At 37.9% G+C, this 26,485-nt stretch overlaps 1 protein-coding gene across 6 annotated transcripts in view; it reads left to right on the top strand.

Moving 5' to 3' along the window:
- SCAI (suppressor of cancer cell invasion) overlaps positions 1-26,485 on the top strand; it is a 134,664-nt gene that overhangs the window by 79,465 nt on the left and 28,714 nt on the right. For 5 of the 6 annotated variants that reach the window (XR_008959987.1, XR_008959986.1, XM_026513954.4 and 2 more), the window contains 11 exons: positions 2,426-2,521; positions 3,092-3,178; positions 4,265-4,363; positions 9,736-9,832; positions 11,045-11,143; positions 11,296-11,448; positions 13,729-13,830; positions 14,084-14,185; positions 14,794-14,872; positions 16,521-16,620; positions 18,299-18,380. Coding sequence is in view for 4 of the 6 variants with exons in the window: in XM_026513954.4 (XP_026369739.1) it covers positions 2,426-2,521; positions 3,092-3,178; positions 4,265-4,363; positions 9,736-9,832; positions 11,045-11,143; positions 11,296-11,448; positions 13,729-13,830; positions 14,084-14,185; positions 14,794-14,872; positions 16,521-16,620; positions 18,299-18,380 (1,096 nt within the window). In the remaining 2 variants the exon portion in view is untranslated. The remainder of the gene's footprint in view (positions 1-2,425; positions 2,522-3,091; positions 3,179-4,264; positions 4,364-9,735; positions 9,833-11,044; positions 11,144-11,295; positions 11,449-13,728; positions 13,831-14,083; positions 14,186-14,793; positions 14,873-16,520; positions 16,621-18,298; positions 18,381-26,485) is intronic. The other variant, XM_057313754.1, reaches the window with a different exon arrangement.

Below are 26,485 nucleotides of genomic sequence, written 5' to 3'. Positions count from 1 at the left end.
ATGCAAAGCATTATAAAATTTATTTAGTGACTATTTTCAACATAAATGGAAAGAGATACTGTTGACACTAAAAATTATTTTTAAAATGTCAATTCTCCAAATGGATGTCTAGATTCATTCAGATCTCATTAAAACCCATTAGGATTTTTTTTTTTTTTTGGTAGAACTTTAATAAGCTGCTTTTAATGTTCATATGCAAGTATAAGGAGCCAAGAATGGCCAAGGTGTTCCTTAAAAAGAAGAAACATGCCACACTTTTTATAAAGCTATAGTAATTAACAGAATGTTAATGAGGAACTAGAAAAATCAATAGAGTAGAACAAAATGCTGAGACCCAAGCGTAAGGGAAAATCGATGACTGCAGTTCTAGTTCCGTCAACTTATTCAAAAGTCAAATGACTTTTTTCAAGATTTATTTATTTGAGAGAGCGAAAGAGGGAAAAAACACAGGCAGGGGAGGGGCAGAGTGAGAGGGAGAGAGAGAGAATCTCAAGCAGACTCTGTGCTGAGCGTGGAGCCTGATGCGGGGCTCTATCTCAAGACCCTGAGATCATGACCTGAGCAGAAACCAAGAGTCGTACACTTAACCGGGCACTCCAATCAAATGATTTTTAAAAAAATTATTCAGATAGAATTTGTTAACACATATCTGAAGCTCAATTTTGGTTATATTAAAGAGTTAAATTTGGAAGGTGAAACTTTAAATCTTTTAAAAGATTCTATTATTGTATAGATGAATTTCTTTAAAAAGACAGAGAAACCACTTTCCATAAAGATTAAGCTGATACATTTTGGTCTATTCATAAAAAGAAAAACCCCAAATCCAATCAATGAACATGAGAAGACAAGTCCTAGACTGGGGTAAGAAGTGTCCCTCACTGTAATCAGTGGGTGATTATTGTTCCTTTATCAAACAAGCACCATTTGGCAGTATGACTCTCACAAGATTTGGTTGACTTTATTTGATTCAAGTTTCCACAAACCAATAGCCATAGCCATAGTTTTTTGAAACTTGCCTCTCTTTCTCTTCTAGACGTTATTACAGATACCTTGAGCTTATGAGGCTCCTACAAGACAATTAGATCCTTAGATTCTTTCCCCTGATCTATCTTGTTCCACTGAAAAAATATACTTGGGGCCACTTCCATAGATTTATTCACAGGCTCTAAGAAAGGTTTTGCCCTGAGGATGAGACTCCATTGTTAGTGGCGTTTACAGCCAGGATTTCTCCATTGTATCTTTTACACTTACACATTAGACATTGTTCTGTCTCTCCATCCTGAAAGTTCTGGAACTTGTGGGTTATCTCGTTTCCTTTTCAGCCCTGCTTGCAGCTAGTTCTTTTCTGAGTTCATTTCTTTCTCGTGTTTTGTTAAGTACACCTAATACAATCCAGGGCCAGTAGCGTATTTTCCCCGGGGTCTTTGTATAAATCCATAGGTTCACTGGTCACCTTAACTGCTCTCCAAGTGATTGCAGACAGATGCTGTTTTGCCTCTGTATTGCATGTGTCATCATTTTTCCAGCCTTCAGTAACAGTTTCGTGCTGCTCAATTCCAATGCCAGTGTTACATATGTTATGGATTTGTTATGGCAATAGCCTGTTCCTGGTATCCATTTCTGTACTGGCTTTTCCTCAATAAGGCTGCTGTAACAGCTCCAACATTTTAGTGCCTTACTACAATAGAGATTTATTTCTAGCTCCCAAGTTAGCTATAAGTTGTTTGCAGTTCTGAGGCTCCATTAAGTGGGTCTGACTCTGTGTTCCGGGTTAAGGAGCAGCCCCTATCTTGGTCTTAGATTGGAGGGAAGTGAAAATGCTGAACTATGTAGTATCTCTTATGTCATCTTCTCAGACATGACGTGGGTAACTTGCAGTTATATTTCATCGGCCAGAGCAAGTCTCAAGGCCAGGCCTTTGTAAGACAGGGAAGAATTTGTCTCTCTGGGGTGAACTGTGAGTCACCAGACCCAAGGACCGAGATGTATAGTTTCACCTGTAGGGAGAGGATAGAATAATTGAGAACAATAATACCACCTGCACATCACTTCTAGGTACATTTCCTAAAGCAGCAGTGTTTTTCAGAGTGCTGAGTTCTTATATGAAAATAATAAACATTTGGAAGTTATCAGTATATAAGTGACTATGAATAAGATAGCCTGGGGAGAGGAAAGAGAGTGCTAAAAACCTCATGGGACAGGTATCTACAAAAGAGACTGTGAATGAACAGAGGTGGGGAGAAGAATAGGAAAGAACATGTCCTGGACTCTTAGAGAACCATTTCTGCTCCAAAAATTACAACTTTTTAAAAAAGACAGCCTGAATGCAGATACTTTACATCTCTCCAGTTTATGCCATCACAAGACTTAATTTCCAAATAGCATAAGAGATTTAAAATTAATACTTGTTTGTTTGTTATTACAGAGATTTGCCACAATATGGGCAGAAGCAGTGGCAGTCCTATTTTGGAAGAACTTTCGATGTTTACACCAAACTCTGGAAGTTCCAACAGCAGCATCGGTAAAGGAATTTTATAGTTACAGGAGAGTGAAGGTCCAGTTTATACTAGTCCCAGTTTTGACTTTTACTACGTCAGTGCTTTTTATCTCTTGGTGCATTTTAATATATTTTATCTTCGTGATGCAAAGGAAAATAAATTGATTTTTTTTCTCCTGTTTACTTACTTTTTTAAAATGTAATTTCTCATCTGATCTTTAAAGACAGTATTATATCTGAAATGGTTCAGATTAACTCTAACATAGGTAGGCTGATTCGTGGTTTCATTCTAAAATAGGTGTTGTTTATTTGGTCAAAGCTGTTTGGGGGGGGTGTTGCTTTTAATTTTCATGAGCATAGCTCAAAGAAGTTTCTTTTCATATTTCAGCTTACTTTAAATAGACATTTAATACATGCTTTTTGAATTTAATTGAATGATGTTGAAATCTCATGAAAAATTCATGAATTTGAATTCATGAATTCAGAATTTCATGCTGAATTGGGTGGTATTTTATCCTATTAAATTTACAGATTTGGTTATTTTTGGAATTTATAGTCTCTTATTTCTATTTTCTTATCTCCTATGTAAAACAGACAAGTCTTGGATAATCGGTATGGCTTGAAGCGGTGGCAAATAGGGGAAATTGCTTCTAAGATTGGGCAGCTATACTACCATTATTAGTAAGTGAATTGCATATGGAAAAAATAAAGCGTTGTCCTGATTTAAACACAGCATGCAGAAGTATGCATAATATACTTACTTCGTAGGAGGGAAAACTAAGGAGTCACAAATGAACCCCAGATCATAGTGATCAAAACAGTATTATGAAATGATCTTCCATAATACAAGTAACATCATTTGCTTCAAAGGCTTACTTTCCAAACAGTTCATTTGGGCAGTCTCATTTATAATTTAAATGGTGATGATCTTGTTTTTAGATAAATCAGAAATACTAAATGAATTTATAGTTCTTAATGACTTCACTTAAATTGTGATTATATCATAACTTATATGTTTGAATGAGTGGTTTTCGGGGGAATACCTTAAAACTCATATTTGTAGGATATATCTAAAAGGTTACGTGAAGCAGATAAATCTTAGTGATGAGATGAGATCCTTAATGATGAGTCAAGGAAAGAAGAGAATTCCTTTTAGGAATCTAGATCTCATAGAGTATCAGGTATACCATAAAAAGCTTGGACCATATGGAATTTCTTCCTCTTCCTGTCTTTTGGCACGCCATCCAACATTCCCCCATTAAAATCACTCTTGCAGGTAGAATATTTTCTTAAGAAGTCCCTTGTAAAACTAGAAATGTTAAACAGAGAACCTGATTCATCTGCATCCTCTGAAGACTAATATGGATTAGTCCATTTCTGAGTCCTCTGAGAAAAAAACTGAAGAAAGGAGCCAAAAGACAAGTGACTATGTATGGATTTGGGGAAGGCCATGGAAGGTCTGGTGGAAAGATGTAACTGGGTGGAATGCTGTTTGGAGAATCCCTTCAAAGAATGAAAATAATGTGTACTTTGGATTGCCATCAAAAAAGGCTTGGGAGCAGTGGGGAGGTTTTTTTTTTTTTTCTTTTTTTACCTTGTCATTATTTTTACCCATTGCAAGGGTGTTATGATTATAGCTTTGCTGATTCAAATTTAGGATAGTCCTTCCCATCCCCTCGTGTAGAGGAATAGAGGAAGAATGAAACAAGTATTCAGCATGAAATATTCTAAGACACTGTCAAATTTAAGGATTTTTTTTCCTCATAGCCTACGCACATCTGAGACCAGCTATCTGAATGAAGCTTTCTCCTTCTACTCTGCAATCAGACAGAGATCATATTATTCTCAAGTCAATAAAGAGGACAGGTATGCACCTACTATGTATTTAGGAAAGAGGTAAAACACTCAGAATTTTTAGTCTGTGTGGAAATTATGGAAAGAAGCACACATTTGTTTATAACTTTTATTAATTTAAATGGGCTTTATTGAGCACCTTACAAAAGAGTAGCCCTTCTTAAGCATACAGACTTAGGTTACCTAAAAGCAATAAATGTTATAGGTGTAGACTGCGTGGAGTCAGAGCACAAAGGAGGGGTTGTTTCTTTATGAGAGATTGGAGTCCCACAAAGTTTCATAGAAAAGAAACTGTTCCAAAGTGAGGCTTAGCTGATAGCCTGTATAATTTGAATTCATATACATTCAAAAGCCTGTTGACAGCTGTTGGTGGGACTAAAGAAAAGGCTGCTAAAGCTGTTTACATTGTTTTGTATAAACTGGGTATGTTACAGTTGTGGATCTCCACTGTAAGAAAAACGAATTTATTCATTTCCAACGGTTATCTATTGAGCACTTATATATTTGGCAGTGTGGTGTAGATGTTTGGGTGGGATAAGAAAAAAGAAAAGAAGAAGGTGTACAAGCGTTCTCTTTTCCTCACAGAGGATTATCTTCTTATGGGAGTTACAGATGTATTTGGGGTACAGGTAGACTGTGATGTTATTAATTCCAGGTAAAGACAGAATTGCTGAAGAAATCAGGGTTCTGCTGGAGAATCTCTATTACTAGTATTCCAGGAATTGTTGGAAGACAAAGCTCAGGCATAGAACATCTGAATGTTCTCTCTACTGCCAGCAACAGAACTCACAGTTGTTATATAGTGAAAAGATTATATTCTCTTAGCAGTAGACAAGAACATGATTTTGACATATTTTTCTAGAGAACACTTTGTGGCTGGCTATCATAACCTTCCCAGCTAAACAGCAAAATTTTCTGGAAAGCCCCACTCTTGTAAATCCCCTTCATTCCCTAGCAGACCTTGTTCAGGCTTGTCCAAAGGAGTTTGCTTGATACAAGCAAGGCATGGAGATGCTGGATTCTCCATTTTCCCCCGCAAAGTCATCACCGTGCTTCATTCTTCCATCAGAAGTTCCATCAGTTACGTCTTCTTCAGATTTTCTTATGGTTTGCTTCACCTGTTCTCACTACAGATATATTTCCCTGGAACCCCCCCCCCTGATTTTTGTATTCGTATTGTACAATTTATCTGAATTCTTGGGGAGATAAATTTTATTTCTAAAAATATGCGAAAGGGCTATGTAATTAATACCTTTTTCAGTCTGAAAATACATATAAGGAAAGAACCATTTTAAGCAATAATGAAATACCTTGTATAATTCACTCTTCTACATTTTCTAATTTGCTCAAAGGGAAATTGGCCTTGGGCCCTTTGGCTTAAAACTCAACAGTTTCCTTTATTAAAATTCTTTTGTATCCGAATAGCAAATACCACATATGAATGATTTTCCTGTGCTGCCTCCTAGAGCGAGGCACATGAACAGAGGCAGGATTATTTGTAACCAGTATGACAAAATCTCTTGCCTTAGGCCACTAAATTAGAATGAAAGGACAATCCAGTGTGCAAAACCTTGACCTTTTCCCCTGTACCTTAGAAAGGATGATTGTACCTTAGAAAGAAAATGAAGCGTAATACCCTCTAGTTCCATCCACCTCACTGCAAATGGCAAGATTTCATTCTTTTTGATGACTGGGTAATAGTCCATTGTATTAATAAAATAGATGAAAACAGAGAGGGAGGCAGACTGTAAGAGACTCTTAACTCTAGGTAATAAACCGAGGGTTGCTGGAGGGGAGGTCGGTGGGAGGATGTGGGTGACGGGCATTAAGGAGGACACTTGATGTAAGGAGCACTGGGCATTACATGCAACTGATGAATCACTAAATTCTACCCCTGAAATTAATAATACAGTATATGTTAACTAAATTGAATTTAAATAACAAATAAAACAAAATGAACAGCTGGTTGATTAAAGCTAAGTAAGAGAGTATCGTGCAATTTCACAGTTGCTTTATAAGGAAAAATCTCTGCTCAAAGGGGCAAGTTCTCTTTGCACTCTCAGTACCTAAGGACTGTGTTAAAGCCAGAAGGAATGGCACGTTCCCGCGATCACCAGAAGTGACACATACATCACCCTGAACTTGTCTCATTCCATGGGCCCATCCTGTTTAGTAGGGGAGACGTTATTGCATGATCATTTGCCCTGGGAGCCACAAACCCCGACTGTGGCAAATGGCTGAGGCCAGACCTGGTCAGAGTTCGATGTGGAGAGGATGAAGTTTCCGAGTACCCAGAGGTTGGGGCCATGTGGCAAGTGAATAGAGTCCGTGTCTTAGAAGTAGTGGGCCTGGCGGGCTGGACAAAGCTACGGTTCTGAATTACCAGAAGAACTTCGTCAGGAGAATCATGATGTCAGCTTTAGTGCTGACAGTATGGAAGTTTTTGATCATGGGAAATGTGAATCTAACCTTGAGGACCTTGGCACTTCCTAGTAATGGTGTTTATAGGGAAGACTTGACATGGACCTTTCTAGTGTGGTTCATGGAATAATATTTTTCTTCTGCAGTTTGATACGTTGTCAGACAGTGGGGCTGTGGGCTGTTCAGGTTTTCAGGCCTGACTGGGGTAGCCTCTTGTGTGTATGAGGGGGTAGCACTGACTTATTTATCTGCCCTTTGCTGCAGTTCAACGCAGTGGTTTCCACAGTAGAATGCATCCACCTACTTCTGTATGTTTATTTAATGCAGGGGTTGGCACGGCTGTTTTTGAACTGTCTGGTAGCTAAGACTCCTTTTTATATTTTTAAAGTGCTATGAAAAAAGAAAATAGATACACTACAAGCACCATATGTACCTAAAAAGCCTAAAACATTTACTTTCTGGCCATACGCAAAAATTTGCCAATCCCTGGTTCAGTATGTGTTCGTGTAATCTGCGTTACATAGTTGTGTAATATGATATAGATTCATAGAACCTGTTTTATTTTTTTTTTAATTTTTTAAAAAAGATTTTATTTATTTATTTGACAGAGAGAGACAGCCAGCGAGAGAGGGAACACAAGCAGGGGGAGTGGGAGAGAAAGAAGCCGGCTCCTAGTGGAGGAGCCTGACGTGGGACTCGATCCCAGAACGCCGGGATCACGCCCTGAGCCGAAGGCAGACGCTTAACGACTGTGCCACCCAGGCGCCCCAGAACCTATTTTATTTTTATCAAAAAATTAAAGGAATAGTCTTATTAATATTTCAACTATGAATTGACATCATCCTCCACAAATTTTCCTCCTGTTTTGAATTCCACTTTTGACAATGTGGCAGGCTAGATAATCAAAAATACTGTCTCCAGAATACCTTGAGATGCTGAATTAACAGATCGACTGCCTTTTTTAAAAAAGATTTTATTTATTTATTTATTTATTTGAGAGAGAGAGACAGAGATAGAGAGAGCATGAGCAGGGAGGAGAGAGAGAAGCAGGCTCCCCACTGAGCAGGGAGCCCAATTGGGGCTGGGCCCCAGGAGCCTGGGATCATGACCTGAACCAAAGGCAGATGCTTAACCAACTGATCCACCCAGGTGCCCCTCAGCCATCCTTTTAAATGGACAGTTTAGCTGCCGAGAAAGTAAGGGAAATCCTCAGGTCATTAACCCTGACCAGTGCTAGGACAACCTTGTAGGAGGGTGGTTAGTTTTGGTGATATAAAAGAAATACTATGGAAGGATTGATAAGAAAAAAGTTACCCCGTTGTTCCCTAAAAAATCATGGACTTCATAAGACAGTAATCATTGTAATAATGACTAATTGAGGTTATCGAGATAAAATGGGGCCAAATTCTGGACAACAATAACGTGAAAGAGGAAAGTAAAGAATTAAACCAATAACATCCACTTTTTTGTTTGTTCAGAAGAAGCTTAGAGTAAGTAAAGTTTGCTTATTAAAATATTAAGAAAAATGTTTTTAAAGAACATAAAGAAAATGTATAACTTCAAAACAGGTAGAAGGGGAAGAAAGTGAAAAATAAAATTATGGTGTATGATCTTTACAGTGAAAGGTAGGAAAGGAATACACACTAAAATAAAGTTTAATTAGCACAAAAAACTAAAGTAGAAATAAGTACAAGTACATTGGTAATCATAGTAAGTGGAAGTGATCTAAACTTCCCAATAAAAGTCAGAGATTATCAATATGCCTTTTAAAGGAAAATCCAATAATACAGTGTTTATAAGAGATCCTCCAAAGATACAGGGTACACAGAAAAAAATAAAATAGATACCAAGGGGAAGAAGTGCCACTATACTTAAGGCAGAGAGTGTTATTAAGGATAGAGGTTTACTTCTTAATGGTACAAGGAACAATTCAAAAAAAAAAAACAGAAAAATTCTAAACTTGTGTATCCCCAATAACGTAATATTATAATAAAGCAAAAAGTGACATATTTTCTCCCTCTCTGTCTGCTCCTCCTGCTTGTGTTCTCTCTTCCTCTCTCAAATAAGTAAATAAAATCTAAAAAAGAAAAAAAAAAAGAAACTGACAGAGGATATAAAATAGAACACTAAAATATATTTGATTAACCGAAAAGAAAGCAAGAAGGGAACACTAGAAAACATAAACGCAGGAGGGGCAAATAGAAAACAAACAGTACAATGGGAGATGTAAACCCAGTCAAAGTAAGAGTCAGATAAAAGGTAACCCCTGAGTCTGTAAGGCAGAGATTGTCTGGATAAAAAAGCTAACTAAATGTTGTGTCTACAAAACATGGGTTAACGTGAAAAGACGCAGGTACTTGAAAGTAGAGGGATAGAAGAAGATATGGCATAAAAACAGTAAGCATAAGAAAACTGGTTTGATTATATTAATATCAGAAAACAAGATTTCAAAACAAGGAGTGTTTTCCAGGAACTCTTTTCACCTCATATTTTCCTGCCTGTTGTCTTCTCTTTATCGTCTTACCTTAAACATCACTCTTGCTAGGAAGCCTTCTCTGTGGGCTCAGATAGCATCCTTTATTTCTCCTGTTGCTGTATTTATTCTGCTGTGTTTTAAGTGTTTATCTGTCTCCGTTACCTTTTAGGTAGTTTCCGGTCTCTGAGACCCATGAAGAAGGGGCAGTGTCTCTAGTTGTTTGTTTTAACCATTCTTCTGGCACTTAGCCGGGTGCCTGATCCAGCTAAGTTCTCAATGGGTATTTGGTCAATGAATGAATATATGAATGAACATAATGAATCTGTAAGAAATGTGTTTAAACGTGACCGCAGTTTATATGCAGAAATAGTTGTAACTGTGCAAAATAGGATCTAAAAGAGTTTAAAAGCTGCCAGAGAGTTGGAAAAATCAAAGAGCATGTTTTCTTTTTTGGTCTAATGAGTAACTTCCCATTTGTCTGCCGTAGACCTGAGTTGGTCGTTAAGAAGCTACGATACTACGCAAGATTTATCGTAGTTTGTCTTCTGCTCAACAAAATGGACGTTGTGAAGGATTTGGTGAAGGTAAGTATGCTTTAAAATTATTAAAATCCTAACCTGTAATTGTGTATGGGTAATTTTGTTTTTTAAAAATAGATTCAGGGTAAAAAATAATTTTAATATATGTAAATCATTACAGCATTCAAAGTATAGTAACTTTGGACAAGGGTAATGCTAAAAGGATTTTCCTGCTCTCTCCGTATTTCAGATACATGCTAGCCAGGGACAAGTCTCTTAATTCCTTGTGTCTTAGCATGTTTTATATTCCACCACCCACCAATGGGTGGTTGGGAAATGCAAACAAAAGTTAAAATATTTGGTTTAAGAGAAAACAATTGAAAGGTTAGGTCAAGAATAAGCATATAATGTTTTACAAAGGTATTGAGAATGAGTTTTGGTCTTTCCATCCTTTCACTATGTCTGCTTCACCGTCCTTCATTAGCTTCAATAATTGGGAGTTAACTGCACTTGGGACTCACTCACTATCTGTAGTTACTGCGCACCCCGTTCTGGTTGCACTCTGTAGTCAGTCAGTCGTTTCAGTGGCGTGCTCCCTAATTTTTGGTACTCAAGTGGAACATGCTAGTTTTTTGTGGTTTTGTGTATATGGTGGGTTTTTTTTTTTTTTCTAGATTATTTATCTATTTATTTGAGAGAGTGCAAGCAGAGGGATAGGGACAAGCAGACTCCATGCTGAGCAGCGACACCAACCCCCCTTGCGGGGCTCGATCCCAGGACCGGAAGATCATGAGTCGAAGGCAGATGCTTAACCAGCTGAGCCACTCAGGCGCCCCCAGAATAGGCTAGTTTTGACAAGTCCTCCTCTGTCTTCTTCTATCTCTAGTTACTAATGAGACTCTTCCCAAAACATACTATGATATAAATCCAAAGAAAATCATCTAGACAGTCTTCATTTTTTTTAAGTCTTAAAAAATTGAGGTTTTACTTTTAAGTGACTTCTATTAATAGATTAAGTGCTGATGTAGCATTGATTAGTTATGAGTGACTCGGGATCTCTATGAAGATCTTATTGATGTGTATTATTCTGGAATCTTTTATTTTAAAGCAAAATAAAGGTTTTCTTCTTTGTTTTTGGGTATAATGGGGACTATGTTTTGATAATAATCAAGCTTCTTAACTGTATCAGTTTCTGTCAAGAATATGGTACAATACAGCAATCTGTTTTTATATGTTGTTTTCCTATAACCATTTTTCTTTGTGATATTTTAAAATTAGGAATTGTCAGATGAAATTGAAGATTACACTCACCGCTTTAATACAGAAGACCAAGTGGAATGGAACCTGGTGCTTCAAGAAGTAGCAGCTTTCATTGAGGTCAGCATTTGACACGAAAGCTGTCATAATTATGGAGAGTGAATGCATGTGTGGTATACATTTGTATTGTGTGTAAATGTCAAGAAGTGGGAATAATTTATTTTATTGACATTTTGTCTTGGCCATCAACTACTTACTACTTTCTTCTCTAGGCGGACCCCGTGATGGTATTGAATGATGATAATACCATTGTTATCACATCTAATCGCCTTGCTGAAACAGGAGCCCCATTGCTGGAACAGGGCATGATTGTGGGACAATTGTCTCTGGCTGATGCACTCATTATTGGTAACTGTAATAACCAGGTAAAGAATTGTGACAGAATTATACTTAAAATTCACTTTGAAAAATAATGCTTTCTTATTATTACAGAATTACAGGTTATTATTACAGAATGAGTATTTCCTTATAAATATCCTGAATCCATTTGTGAGGAAATGGTTAATTCAATTATGCCATATCCATATGGACTGTGTTACAGACATTTACAGGTTTAGAAAGAATTTTTAATCGCAGAGGAAGATATACTCATGGTATGGAAAGTGAAGATAAACTTGGTATAGAGCTGTGTAAAATGAATTATTTCATATATGTTAAAATGTCTATATGCGTATATGTACAGGCAAAAAGACTAGGAAGAAATTTACCAATATCATAAAAGGTTTATTTATCTCTGGGTAGCAGAGTGATTTATTTTCTTCTTCTTTTTTAAAGCTTTATTTAAATTTTTTTCAAGATTTATTTATTTTGAAAGAGAGTATGTGTGAGCAAGCAGGAAGAGTGGCAGAGGGAGAGGAGAGAGAGAATCTCCAGCAAACTCCGCACTGAGTGCAGAGCCCCACTCAGGGCTTGATCCCATGACCCCGACATCACAACCTGAGCTGAAACCAAGAGTCAGACGTTAACCAACTGAAACTCCCAGGCGCCTCTGTTTTCTTCTTTATAAATTTCTAAATCCGTCTATTACTTTTACAGTCAGGCATAAAGGGAGGAAGAATTAGTTTTAAGTATATTTAGCACAGCAAATGTCAAATATTTTTTCGTGACAGAATAGTTTCATGATGATAAAGATGTACTAGAAATGTAAATTTACTGGAAATTATGGGATATCAGAAAAGTGTCCAGTGAATACATTTTTCTATATTCATTATTTATGCAAGTTTTAATTTTGGATCCTTTCCTCACACCTTTCATTTTTGTTATTGTTAACTTATTCTAGTACTTCTTCAATTTTGGTTTTTAAAGCTATTAATTTGCAAATTTAATTTAAATTAAAAAATTGCTTGCTTATGGGCAGAAGACATTAACAGACATGACTCCAAGGGAGACATACAGATGGCCAACAGACACATGAAAAGATGCTCAGCATCACTCATCATCAGGGAAGTGCAAATCAAAACCAAAATGAGATATCCTTTCACATCAGTCAGAATGGCTAAAATCAAAAACACAAGAAACAACAAATGTTGGCGAGGATTTGGAGAAAAAGGAACCCTCTTGCATTGTTTGTGGGAATGCAAACTGGTGCAGCCACTGTGGAAACGGTATAGAGGTTCCTCAAAAAGTTAAAAATATAGACCTACCCAATGATCTAATAATTGCACTACTGGGTATTTACCTCAAAAATACAAAAACACATATTCAAAGGGATACATATGCACCCCTGTGTTTATTGTAGCATTATTTCTAGCCAAACTGTAGAAGTAGCCCAAGTGTGCATTGATAGATGAATGGATAAAGAAGAGGGTGTGTGTGTGTGTGTGTGTGTGTGTGTGTGCAATGAAATATTATTCAACCATAAAAAATGAAATCTTGCCATTTGCAGCAACATGGATAGAGCTAGAGAGTATAATGCTAAGCGAAGTAAGTCAGAGAAGGACAAATATTATATGATTTCACTTATATGTAGAATTTAAGAAACAAAACAAATGGGCACAGGGAAAAAAAAGAGAGAGGGGGAGACAAACCAAGAAACAGACTCTTAACTGTAGAGAACACACTGATGGTTACCAGAGGAGAGATGGGTGGGAGGATGGGTGAAATAGGTGGTAAGGATTAAAGAGTACACTTACATGTACTCTTTAAAACAACACATGGCCTCCCCGAAGTTCTATAGAAGTATTATTCAAAACGGAAAAGGATGCAGTCTTAAACATCGTATAGAGCCAAAGTGTATTGAAGAGGTTGTGAAATATGGGCCATAGCCATATTCTAGCTGGCTGTTTTGCCAAAAGTTAGCATGTTTTGAAGGACCTAAATATAGGTCTTTTTGTTTAGATGACTACTTTTCATGTTTTTTAAAATACCTGAGGAAGTTGATGGATTGACAGAAATATAAATAGATGGAGAGATCTATGACAATGCAAATAGAGAAAATGTTAATGATATAGGATCTGGATGAGGAGCATTGGGTATTACTGTACAATTCTTTTAATTTTCTGTCTTTGGAAAGGTTTTATAATAAAACACTGGGGAATGAAATTACCCAATGCCATTAAGCATACACGAATGTCAGGGATAATATTATGGTCAGAGACTTCTAGGTCTGTGTACTCCATTAATGGTCAGGTTTGCTTTCCTTGCAGGTTAAGTTTAGTGAACTAACTGTGGACATGTTCCGGATGTTACAAGCCCTGGAAAGGGAGCCAATGAATTTAGCTTCCCAGATGAATAAACCAGGAATGCAGGTGATCTTCTCTCTACATTTGCAATTTTGGTAACACTGCTGCTGCCCCTGCTCCCCATGGAATGCTCTTATCCAACAAATGCTATGCATGTGAATGAAGAATTCTCTTGACGAGACACAGGAGACATAAGCACAATAATAGTAACATGGAGTAAAAAAAAGCTATTCGATGAAGAGGATTGTAAAAATAGGTATTGATAATTCATCTGTCCAGTACAGCTTGTATGTGTCTTGTTTTCTCTGTGTAAATACAGGAGTCAGCGGATAAGCCTACCAGACGAGAAAACCCCCACAAGTACCTGCTCTACAAACCAACCTTCAGTCAACTCTACACATTCTTAGCAGCGTCTTTTAAGGTATATATGATCCAATACTCTTTACTGTGTGGGGAAAGTGTGCCCTAAATAGAATCTGAGAGTTACTCTTTTCTTTGAATCTTTGAGTCAAGAATTCAGATAAAATATGAAACTGAAAACTGCAGAATATCTGATCACAGCTACATTGGAATGGAAATTGCTTATGATGTTATAACTGTTCCTTACCATTAATTAACGAGAACATTGATTAATCATCATTCTTCGTTCTCCAGGTTTTTATTATTAAACTACTTCAGGCATGTTGTATGTTCAGGCAGCTCTGGGAAGGAGTTTGCCTTGTAGACCTATAGTCAGGATCCTTACTTCTCCATTTCAAGGTTTGCAGAGAACATTCTCTAATGAGGAGGTTTTTGAAGCAGAGAATGAATTAAAAACTTCGGGCAATAGTAATAGATTATGGATTCATAATGAGTCTTTGTTGTGTAAACAGTTAGGAGTTGGAACCTGCAAGAGTGGTTGTTCTCTTGGAGAAGACAATAATAATAATACATGGAATTAGGTTCTTGTAGTCCCTACAACTTGAAAATGTCAGGAACTTTACATAAAACTGTTTGTTGTTTTGTATATGTGATTTTCTTTAATTTCAGGAGCTGCCTGCCAATAGCGTGCTTCTGATTTACCTGTCAGCCACTGGTGTTTTCCCCACAGGTCGTTCTGATAGTGAAGGTACAATAAAGGAATGCTCCCTGTCGTGAGCAGGGCTTGAATTCTCTTTATTTTCTACAAGACGATGGCCCGTAGCCCACAAACCATCCCAAGCTTTCCAGAGAGGCTTCCAGATTTGAAACCTGGTCTCTTTGTTGAATTGGCAATCTTGTAGATACCCCAGTCTATTTTATTTGTTGAAATTATACTTTGAAGTCCACAAATCATCAGCAAATTCATATACTAAATGCATTCCTCGCTATCAAGTTTGCCGACGGCACATATATATTTAAATATATATGGAATAACCAAGCCTAATGTTCTATTTCAAATCATTGAGTTTTTCTGGGCCTTTAGGTCAAAGAGGAATCTGGTCAGGGGCTTCATTGTGGCTGAAAGTCTTTGTAGAAATTATTGCACTTTTGTGACTGTGAAAGTTCAAGTCCTTGTCATAATTTTGTTTTCTGTCCTTTTTTTGGTTTTTATGGAGTCAACCTGAAGAATATTGGGATGCTGTTTCAGAATCAAAACTTAAAACAATCCAGAATATATGAAATTGATCAGAATAGATGAGTAACTTGGATATAAATTAGGCAATTAAGTCTTTGGACAAAAAAAAAATATTTTTCTTAACATCCTTAACATTTTCCTCTTCATCTGTTTGTTGAAATTTGCATTCCTTTATACAATGCATGTCCCTACCATCTTCCTTGCATGATGTATAGGTCCTCTTAAAGTGTTAAAATGAAAACAAAACAAAATAAATCTCAGAGTCTTTTCATTGCAGTGATTCTTAAGGAATAAAATGTAACAATGTTAAAAGTGACACAATCATAAACTGCTTTAAATTTTTTTGTAATGAAGTTAGTAATTTTATTTATAAATAATTATTTCCATGTTTTATAACATGCACTGTTGAATCTGGGCCCCCGTTTAACATAGTGATCTCTTATTTTACTTTTTCAAAGTACAATAGGTACTGACTAAATGGCCCTTTGACAGAGATGATTCTTAACATCCCACAGTTGCTGTTCCATTTAGATAAGAGTTCAACGAACCAACGTGGCCAGTAGGAAAGGCTGACTTCAAAACCGGAACTACAGTTGGCTGACATAATAGTGACCATGAAAGATTTTTTTCACACACTGAAATTTGGCGTTTCTTTTCTTAAAAATGAAGTTTTTGCCAATGAAAATTTTCAAGTCTCATTCAAAATTTTCCCTAAATTTTATAATTAGTGGCTCACTTAAAATTATATTTAAGAAATCATTAGGACTTCATTCTGCAACTTTCTTACTTAGATAATTTGGTTGAATGTGAGAGATAATTTTGCTTGAATATAAAGATCATTTTGAACATCCCAGATCTCCATCCCTTTTACTACCCAGAAGAATGGGGTGCAATCGATTCTTGTTTTGTTTCTCATTATATTCTGTTTGGAGAACTGATGAATAATTAAATGATTTTTTAAAATGTTGAAACAGGCAACATGCTGAAATCATTTAAATACTGCATTAAACTAGAATGTTAAATTTTAAAATGTTTAAAATGTTTTGTAATTGTCTTCCATTTGTATCAATGAGAGATTCATACAAGATCTTTGTATTTGAGTGTCAGATCAATGTTATTCTCCAACTGAAGTCTAGGATTCTTCCCTTTGTTTTTATAGGTCCTTATGATTTTGGAGGGGTCCTTACTAACAGTAACCGGGATATTATAAATGGAGATGCCATCCACAAACGAAATCAGTCCCACAAGGAGATGCACTGGTATGTATTCTGGTGTCTCTCCCTATTATAAAAATGATAGTTCTGTCTTAGAAAATATAAGTGAAATGGGGAGTTTTTTCTAGTACTGGAAATACTCCCTCAGACTACTATTAATAACACTTATTTGGATTCCAGCAATATTTCAGGCTCTGACTGTCCTAGGAAATTAGAATTTTTGGCTGACATTTATTTTTAAAATTTTCATTGAGTATTATATGTCAAGCCCTATTCAGTCACTGGGGATATGTCAGTGAGCAGAATTACATTCAAGTTGGAGGAGACTGTACATGCATGCATAAATAGTATGTCAGGACATGATACATGTTAACATCAATACAAGCTTTTTTTTTTAAACTCATTTGAGAGAGAGAGAGTGAGCGAGAGAGAGATATAACATGAGTGGGGGAGGGGCAGAGGGAGAGGGAGAAGCAGACCACTGGCTGAGCAGGGAGCCTGTTTTAGGGCTCAATCCGGGAACTCTGGGATCATGACCTGAGCTGAAGGCAGATGCTTAGCTGACTGAGCCACCCAGGCACCCCCTGTACAAGCTAATATAAGGTTCTTTTGGTTTGCTACAGTATAAATGAACTTAGTTGTAGGATTTCAAGTAAATTTCATCCATGAAAGTTTGCTCTTTTTTTAAATACAACACATTCACTGCTTGGGCCATTATTGGCTCTAGAATCTGTCTAGCTGAGAGATAGCCATCTGTTTATAAAGGAGACTAGACTTGTCTGAAACTGCATTTCTAATAGCACTTTACAGAAAAATATTAACTTCGTATTAAAGAATGAGGAAAGGAGGGCAGAGAGGGAGATTTTTTGAATTATGTGTATAATAGCTAACAGTCTTCTAAATCTTACGTTGGTGCTGTCATTGGCCTTGGTCGTAAATGATTTACATATGAAAAACGTGGATTTGAGACATACTGAGGTTTGATGATGTTGCTTATTGACACATCATTTTATATATATTTATGTTTACATTGATATTTTTATACATACATTGTCCAATAAGCCATGGGAAAGAGAGGATGCACACCAAAATTGTGACCTTGTTAAGCAGTGGCTCTCAAATGTGTGTTACTAGACTTCAGACTTTGGGGACAGCGGGTCTTCCGCAGGCCAGTGACTCTGTATGTTTAACAAGCACCCCAGCCGATTTTGCTGCCAATGTACAGAGGAAGCATAAGGAGTAGGAAAAGGGGAGCCCCTACTTAGTGTCTGCGATATTAAGTTGTAGCTTGACATATTAAAAATCTTCAAAATAGATAAATATTTTAAAAGACTCACTGCAGTACGAAGCTGGTTGTGTTATCATGTCGTGTTTTCAGAGCATTTTCTTAGAAGGAGCTTTTAGATCCTAAACAAGCAGCTATGTGCTGGCTTGTGAGGTTTTCCTGTTGTATGTTTAGTCTATCTTTAAATCTGTCGACTTCTCTTCAGCTTGAATATTCCTAAATAATAATTCTCTCTGAATATTTTTCCAGCTAAAACTGCTAACTTGTCTCTCCCAGTCAATGTAGACGTGTTTTGTCCTTTGCCAAATTAATCTTTGTTTTTTGCTCAGTGCTCTGATGAAAAGGAGCTGTGAGCAGACCAAACCGAGGAGTAGGATTTCTGAGAGCCGGCCAGTACAGTTGCACAGCTCCTCATCGTTACCGTTGTTGTTTCTCTAGCCTTCATCCCGGGGATCTCTACCCTTTCACGAGGAAGCCCCTGTTTATTATTGTGGATTCATCCAACAGCGTCGCGTACAAGGTGAGTTCTCCACACCCTGTGCGTGGTAGGTATTACGGCACCACCCCGAGGTAAGCGGGCGCAACACGAGCCTTTCTAGCTTGCTTTATTTTTAAAAAATTTTACGCAGTTTGTATTTAGTGTTTCTTTTCTTTTGAGGTTGTGCATGCTAGTCAGGATCTGGTGCTATGAATAGAGACAAGAAGAACACGCATGAATGGACACTCAGTGGAAAATAATACATTCTCCTGCAGGAAAAAAAAATTCAAGATTTCCAAGATCTCTGGTGGGAGGTTTACTTTTGTTATATAACCCAGAGTAATTTTCTTTTATAGAGATAGGAGTATACGGGCAAGTTTTATTTTCTAGTTTTCAGCCTTTTCTCCTTTTACACACCGAGCTGCTGGAGTTTAAATGGAATTTCTATCCCATTTTACACAGTTACAGTCTGAATACCAACATAAATGGTTTTAGATGCACTTAATTTTTTTAAAATTTGTGACAGTAAGTAAAAAAAGGATGGCTTTAAGTGCTGAAATAAGTAACATGGATTTAAAGTGAAAAGCCTTTGTTTTATATTTTGCTATTGAAGCAATAGTTTTCAATGGCTATGTAAAAACTGCCCGTAGTGAAACACTTTAAAGGTGGATATTAGAAGGCAAACTACAGTATTTTATGGGAAAATGAAAACAGAATCTTTGTGTGTGGTTGGAATATTTCATTAGTTGACAATATGTTCAAAAACATGCTAGGAATACAGATTTGCCAATTAAAACTATTTCTGTTGTGGGTGTTCGTATAATTAGATGGAGAAGCAAATATTAGTAGATTTATTTCAGGAGAACAACGGAAATAAATGTCTGCTAGCCAAGAGATGACCCCAAGCATATGTTTTCCATCTAATTTTTAGGTTCAGTTTCACTTTTTAGAGGTAGTGTCTGAATTTCAAGAGCATCCAACCCACTCTAAATTTTTCAGCATATATTCTACCCATTTTGTCAAGTTTGACATTAAAACTTTTTATTTTTTTGGAAAATGAGCTGTATACTTTCTTAAGTCACGTGTGTGTTGTTGCTTTTAATCTTTTTTGAGGGGGTGGGGAGCTGCTGAAGGAAAGAAAAGCTTTATTGGCTAACTTACTTAAACCTATAAAACAAGAAGAGCCCAGGCATTTTGTGTCTTCACAGAATTCAAAAGAAGCATTCTGTGTCTTTGTCAATGAAAAGGATGTTTCATGATGTGACCTTTGCTACAGTTTCACGATGTGACAGACTATGTTGATGTACCAGGTCAAGTGTATTACTGAATATGATCTAGGATGCACTTAGAGTATTTTAGCAGTCTGTTAATTTCTCTCAATTTGATTGGATAATATTTGATACCACCTTTTGTAGTCTCAAGAATATTGTTCATTGTACGTGCCTGCTATGTCCAAAGTGCTGTTTGGATAGAGAATGAGTGTTGAATGCTGATTTTTCAAAACACTATTGTACATAATTGGAAATGTATTTACATAAAAATATATCATTATTTAATTCAAAATTTCAATATTCTGACACCCAGGATAATAGTGCACTAATAGAAAGGCTCATCTGTTTGCTTTTGATGGCACATGCAGTTCAAAAATTAAATTGTCCAGAGGCGCCTGGGTGGCTCAGTCGTTAAGCGTCTGCCTTCGGCCCAGGGCGTGATCCCAGCGTTCTGGGATCGAGCCTCACATCAGGCTCCTCCGCTGGAAGCCTGCTTCTTCCTCTCCCACTGCCCCTGCTTGTGTTCCCTCTCTCGCTGGCTGTCTCTCTCTGTCAAATAAATAAATAAAATCTTAAAAAAAAAAAAATTAAATTGTCCAGAACATACTTACCTTCATATGCACCAGGCAAATCAGAGCACGGCACAGACAAATTTGGTCTTTTTAAAAATTAGTACTATTCAGTACCTCTAAATCAAGTGTGCAGTTCTCTGTGTTAACTTATGAAGGTGCCTGATATTTACTTTTCCCCACAAAGCATGTGTGAAAAGTCTTAAATTACCATTTTGCACGTTTCTAATGAGAAAGAATTCTGTGGCTGATGTATTATTTGTTGAATACCAACTTTGCTGTATATGTTTCCTAAACATGTTTGCTAATGTTTCTTCATATAAATACCAACATTTCATGTGTATTTCTTCATTTAAATATTTCTTTTTTATTTTTATGAGAGTAACTCATGCATATAGTTTAAAGCTGTAGTTCTCAACTCTTTCTGTGTAGAAACAGTCGAGTCCTTCTCAAAGCCATCTGTCCTTAACTCCTGTGATTCTGCATCGCTTGACCTGGGGTGGGTGTTGAGTGTCATTGCAATTGCAGTGTGTGTCAGGGTGGGGACCCCTCCGTCAGCGAGTTCCTGCACGTGTTACCAAAAGTGGCAATTCCTGTTCTCCTGCCCTGCCCCCGTTTGCCTTCTCCCAGAGGCCACCAGTTACATCTTTTGTAGCTGATTATTTAGGTGTTTAGCCATCATTTGTCTAAATAACATGCTCGTGTTGATATTTCTTAATTCTTCAGTTTTGGGCATTCTGTCCTACTATCCCAATCTGGAAGAGAAATTCAGATCTTTCCTCTTCCTATCCCCAGCTCACAGTTACACCTTTTACCTTGACTTCTATCATGATTTTGATTCACTGAATATTTAGTGCTTATATTACGATGACTAGAAAATGTGTTTAACGTCTAAGCCATATAATAAACTTTTTCTTTCCTTTGCAGCTTCCTGCTTTTCCTGGAGCAAACAATTATGTAACGTTGTTGCTTGTTTTTGTCTGAACGTCTCATTGATTTGGCCTCAGTCTGCTCACTAGTCACCCACATCTTCTTTTAGGTTGTTCAGATGTGTCTGTGTCTTAATTTTCTCTTCGTGCCGAATTACCCGCACCGCCCCCCCCACACACACACAGCGTCTGAACTGGTGCCCTCTGCAGAGCTCTCTCATCCCAGAACCTCATTTCATTATTATCCTGGGAAGTGTTCGTCTCTTCTCTGTTTCCCGAATCCCGTGTCCTCCTCCCGGACTCTCATTTCATTCACTCTCATTCTGGTGCAGCATCTCCAGGAGCAGCTTCCTAGAAAGAGTGAACAGGAGGTAAAAGATTCGAGGTCTCGAACTTCTTCAGTTGTTTTTTAATTTACCCTCACGCTTGAATGATGGTTTTGGTAGGGATTAGAAATTATTTCCCTTCAGAATTTGAAAGGATTTGTTGTATTGCTTTCTAGCTTCCAGTATTTCCTAAGAAGTAGAAAAGCGTTCTCATTCTTGATTCTTTTATGTGACCTGTTTTCAGTCTGTGGAAACTCTGGAAACATAGGATCATCAGTTTGAGCCCCGGTGTTTTTCCCCTTCTTAAGCAGGGTGCCCTCATCTGGGTTTGTTTTTTCATGCTGCTTGGCATGTACTTCATGACTCCTTTCAACATGGAAATGCCATCCATTTTCTTGAGCTGTTCCATTGATTTCCTCTCCCCATTTTCTCTGTTCTATCTTTGGAGACCTTGAGACCTCCTGTCTCAAGTGGAGGTGGACCTTCTAGTCTACTCCTCTGATTTTCTTGCCCTTTATTTTCCATCTCCTGCTCTTTTTGCTTTTTAGGAAATTCCATTGCCTTTATCTTCTAACCTGGGAGCTTTCTCGTTTTCTTTCTGGATGTTTTTTCATAATGATACAGACGCATGTGTGCGTAGGATGTATGTGCATACACATATATAATCATCTTGGTTTTCTAAATCTTGGTTGACATATCTTCTCTTACCTTTGAAAATATCACTCATCATTTAAAAATTCTCCCCGCATGGTACCTTTTTCCTCTATGTTGGTTTGTTTCTCTTTGGTTTTGTCTATATATTACATGTTAGAGACTTTCCTCAGGGTATCGTAATGTTTGTTTGCCCAGATTTGGGAGTGGAAGCTAGCACAATGCCTGGACTCTCTGAGGTTGTGCATAGGGCTTGTCACGCTGAGATCTAGCTGGACCACTTGGCTGGGTAATCTCTGATGTCAGTATCTTCAGGTCTTTCTTCATGGTCTGGTCACATTCACCAGACCAGACTCAACTATTCTGCCTGGAATGTAAGGATCTGACTATCAGCATTACGCTTTGTTTTTCCTAAAGTCTGTATGTGTTTATGTTTGTATAGACACGTATCTTTATGTCTCCATTGCCTTACACTTAAAATATTCTTAGTAATATGTGTTGAGTGATTAAATGAAGGTGCATGCTATTATCTTTATTTTGTAGTTGAGGAAACTTTGCCTATGGAGGTTAAGTATTCTGCCTAATTGATTCCAGCAGCCTTTCTTACTCCAAAGCCCTTGCAAGCTCTCTCCACACTTAGCAAAAGAGGAGTTTTACATGCTAGTCCGAGACTCATTTCAGAGGAGAATGATTGAAATGCCAAGATCTGTGTAACAAGTATGGCCCACACTTTGGCTCTCAAATTGTCATTAGGGAATGGGCAAGTTGAAGTGACCTTATCTGTAGTCATGTAGTACTAGTGGAAGTAAAATAAACCCCTCCGTCATTCTGGGCAACGCATCTTTTAGTTCTGCTTTCTTTTCTTTGGAAGAAGAAAATCCTTGAGTATTTAAATATTTGTGACAGAACTGGATCTCTGCCAGGGAACATGACTTATGCATTTGTCAAAACAGTGATATTTATGTAAACAGCCCCATCCTAAAGTATTTGACTGATGGCTGCAGATTGCTGCAGTCTGTAAAGGCATTCACCTTCCTAACCAGAGCTTGCAAGAGCTCTTCTGCCAGTTAGCCACACTCATTCCATTTCCTCTTTGCTACTTTGAAAGACATTCTCTCTTTGTGTGTGTGTGTTTTCTGCCATTATACTGTGATATGTCTACATTTTGTGTCTTTATATTTAACCTATTGGGATTTGTTGGATTTCTTGAATTGGTATGTTGGAGTTTTTCATTATTGCTGGAAAATTCTCAGCCATTGTCTCTTCAGATATTGGCGGTACCCTGTCTTCACTCTCATCCTGTTCAGGAACTCATCAGACATGTGTATTCATTTTTTTATTTTTATATTTATTTATTTATTTTTTAAAGATTTATTTATTTGACAGAGAGAGAGAGACAGCCAGCGAGAGAGGGAACATAAGCAGAGGGAGTGGGAGAGGAAGAAGCGGGCTCCCAGCGGAGGAACCTGATGTGAGGCTCGATCCTAGGACTCTGGGATCACGCCCTGAGCTGAAGGCAGACGCTTAACGACTGAGCCACCCAGGCGCCCCAGACATGTATATTTATTAGCACAGCATTCTCACTGTGTCTTCCACATGTCTTGACTTCTCTTCTACATTTTCCATCTTTTTGTGTATCTGGTTGAGATATTGATAATTTCTTCCAATCTGTCTTTTCAGTTCACAAATTCTTTCTTTAGCTATGATTAACTTGCTTTTAAGCCCATTTGTTTAGTTTTATATTGGTTGTGTTTTAGTTCTAGAAGCTCTGTTTGGTTCCCTTTAAAATAACCCATGTCTTTTTTATAGTTTGCTCTCTTATGTTTTCATGTTTCTTCTTTATTTCTTTAAACTTAGTAAGCATACTCATTTTATTATTTATTATCTATCTGATAATTCTTATACCTGAACTCTGCTTTTGCTGCTGAAAGACACCCTTTGGTATTTTTGTATTCTTGAAATAAACTTTGACCAGTTTCTTCTCGTTATCCTTAAACCTATTTGTGGGAAATTCATTGAGCCCTAGAATAAAGATACTTTCATCCAGACAGTGTGTATCTGCTTTGGCTAGACACCAGGAGACATTACTGTGTTGGGACCATGTTTTTAGGATTACCTACATGGTATGAATTTGGGCTGCAAACATGTAAGAGGGGGAGCTTATAATTACAACCCTCAGGCACTGTTGTATTTTTGTTTGTTTGTCTCTGCTCTGTTCACTACTGAGAAAATTTTCCTTGCAGGCCCCTTGAGGAGTGCTCATGGGGGAAGGAAGGTGAAAAGTTTGGTTTTGGTTCATCCTTACACAAAAGGTGTAGCCCTTTAGGATTCCAATTTAACAGGGCTGGATTCCTATCAGACTCCCATCTTAGGCAGACCCTGCTCTCACTGGTGTCCCCTTCTCTGGATTAGATCTTTAAAACCTAAATTCAAGTTGTTCAATTGCCTCAGGCAAAAGAGGTCTGGAGTCAGCTTATTTTCTCAGTTTCTTCTACTGTCTTTCCACATCTCTGTGAGCTCCTATCATTGGAGTGGCCCTCGCCTCTGTCTTTGTTCCTCTTCTTTTCCAGCTACAACTCACTCCCTTAATGCCCTTATTTAGTTTCATGACTTTAATTACAATCTCTGTGCTGACAGTTTCCGAACCTGTCTCCAGCCCGGACCTCTCTCTGTTACTGCAGACTCAAATATAATCTACTACTCCATATCCCTGATTGGTAATTCTAATAGAGATCGCAAATTTCACATGCCCGAGACAGAATTCCTGGACCGCTTCCACCTCCAGCCTTCCCCAGAGCAGTTAATGACTATCACACTTTTATAGTTGCCCCAGCCCAGATCCTTGGTTTCATACTTGCCTCCTCTTTCCCTCACACCCCACATCCATTTCAGGCAGTCCTCTTGGCTGTAACAGACCCATCCAGAATCTCACCACCTCCACTGCCCTCACTGGGCCAATGCCGCCACTGTCTCTCCTGAACTATTGCAGCAGCTCCTTACCTTCTGCCCTTGCTCCCCACAGCGTGTGCCTGTCCGTCAGATCACGTGCCTTCCCCACTCAGACTCTGCTCATCTCACTCAGCGTGAAGGCTTCGTGTTATCTGCCCTCACACACCTCCTCCTCCCCTCAGAGGCATCTCTGGGCTTTTCTCTTGCCGGTCTCCCTCTCAATTCTCTTCAGCCACATGGACGTGGCAGTTAGCTGCTTAGGATCTTTGTATCTCTTGCCCCTGCCTTGAATCCTCTTCCAAAGACACCCACTTTGTTCTTTAGGTATTTGATAGGTTGAAGCTTCTCAATAGGCTCTTCCGTAAGTGCCCTATTTAAAAGCATATGCCTCCCCTGCATTCTTTATCTACGTCTCTTTATTTTTCCTTAATGATCATGGCAGTTAGCTTCTGTGTAGTGTCATACACTATTCTAGGCACTTTACAAATATTAACACATTTAATCCTCAGAAACCCAATGTGTTACTTTTATCATTCCCATTTTACTGATAAGAAAATCAAGGCAGGGCCACTGGGTGGCTCAGTCGGTTAAGCATCTGCCTTTGGCTCAGGTCATGATCCCAGGGTCCTGGGATCGAGCCCCGCATTGGACTCCCTGCTCGACGGGGAGCCTACTTCTCTCTCTCTGCCCTCTGCCCCTCCCCCTGACTTGTGTTCTCTCTCACTTGCTCTGCTCTCTCTCAAGTAAGTTAAAAATCTTAAAAAAAGAAAAGAAAAGAAAATCAAAGCATGGAAAGGTTAAGTAATTTGCCCAAGGTCACACATACAGCTAGTAGGTGGCTGAGTTGGGATTTAAACAGTCTGACTGTAAAGTCTGCGCTGCTAACCGTATTCTGTGCTGTCTTTTTCCATAAGTAGCACTCGTCACCTTCTGTATTACGTAACTGCTCTGTTTAGTGTGGGTCTCTACCTGCCACCTCCACCCTATCTAAATGCCAGCTCCAGGAAGACAGGGTGTTTTTTTAAATCTGTTTTGTTTACTGCTATATTCCTACCACCTAGAACAGTGTCTAGTCAGTAGGTTCAAGGAGTATTTGTTGAAGAAAGAGATCTTTAAAAAGGATACTATGTACTGTTCTAAAGTTGTAAAGATGTTTTAAAGGATCCATTCAATAGACAATTTTCTGGGAGAAAAAAATCTAATCACTGTAAGAAGGAAATCAGAAAAACCCATTCAGGGTATGAAAAAGAGGGAAATGATCAAAGTTATCTCTTTTTCCCCTACAAGAAAGGCTAGCCCTTTGGAGTTCACCAGTAAATACTTTTAAACTTTTAGAATCAAATATACAGTTCCAGAGCAATGAAGGTCAGAACTATACATTCAGTAGCAATTAGGTCACAAGGCACTTGTATGACCTCGAGCATGTCCTTGGTCTTTTCTGTGCATGGTCTT

Source organism: Ursus arctos, unplaced genomic scaffold (genome assembly GCF_023065955.2).
Source record: "Ursus arctos isolate Adak ecotype North America unplaced genomic scaffold, UrsArc2.0 scaffold_18, whole genome shotgun sequence".
Classification (NCBI taxonomy): domain Eukaryota; kingdom Metazoa; phylum Chordata; class Mammalia; order Carnivora; family Ursidae; genus Ursus; species Ursus arctos.
The sequence above is the reverse complement of the archived record's forward strand: the minus strand, read 5'-3'. Positions and strand labels throughout refer to the sequence as shown.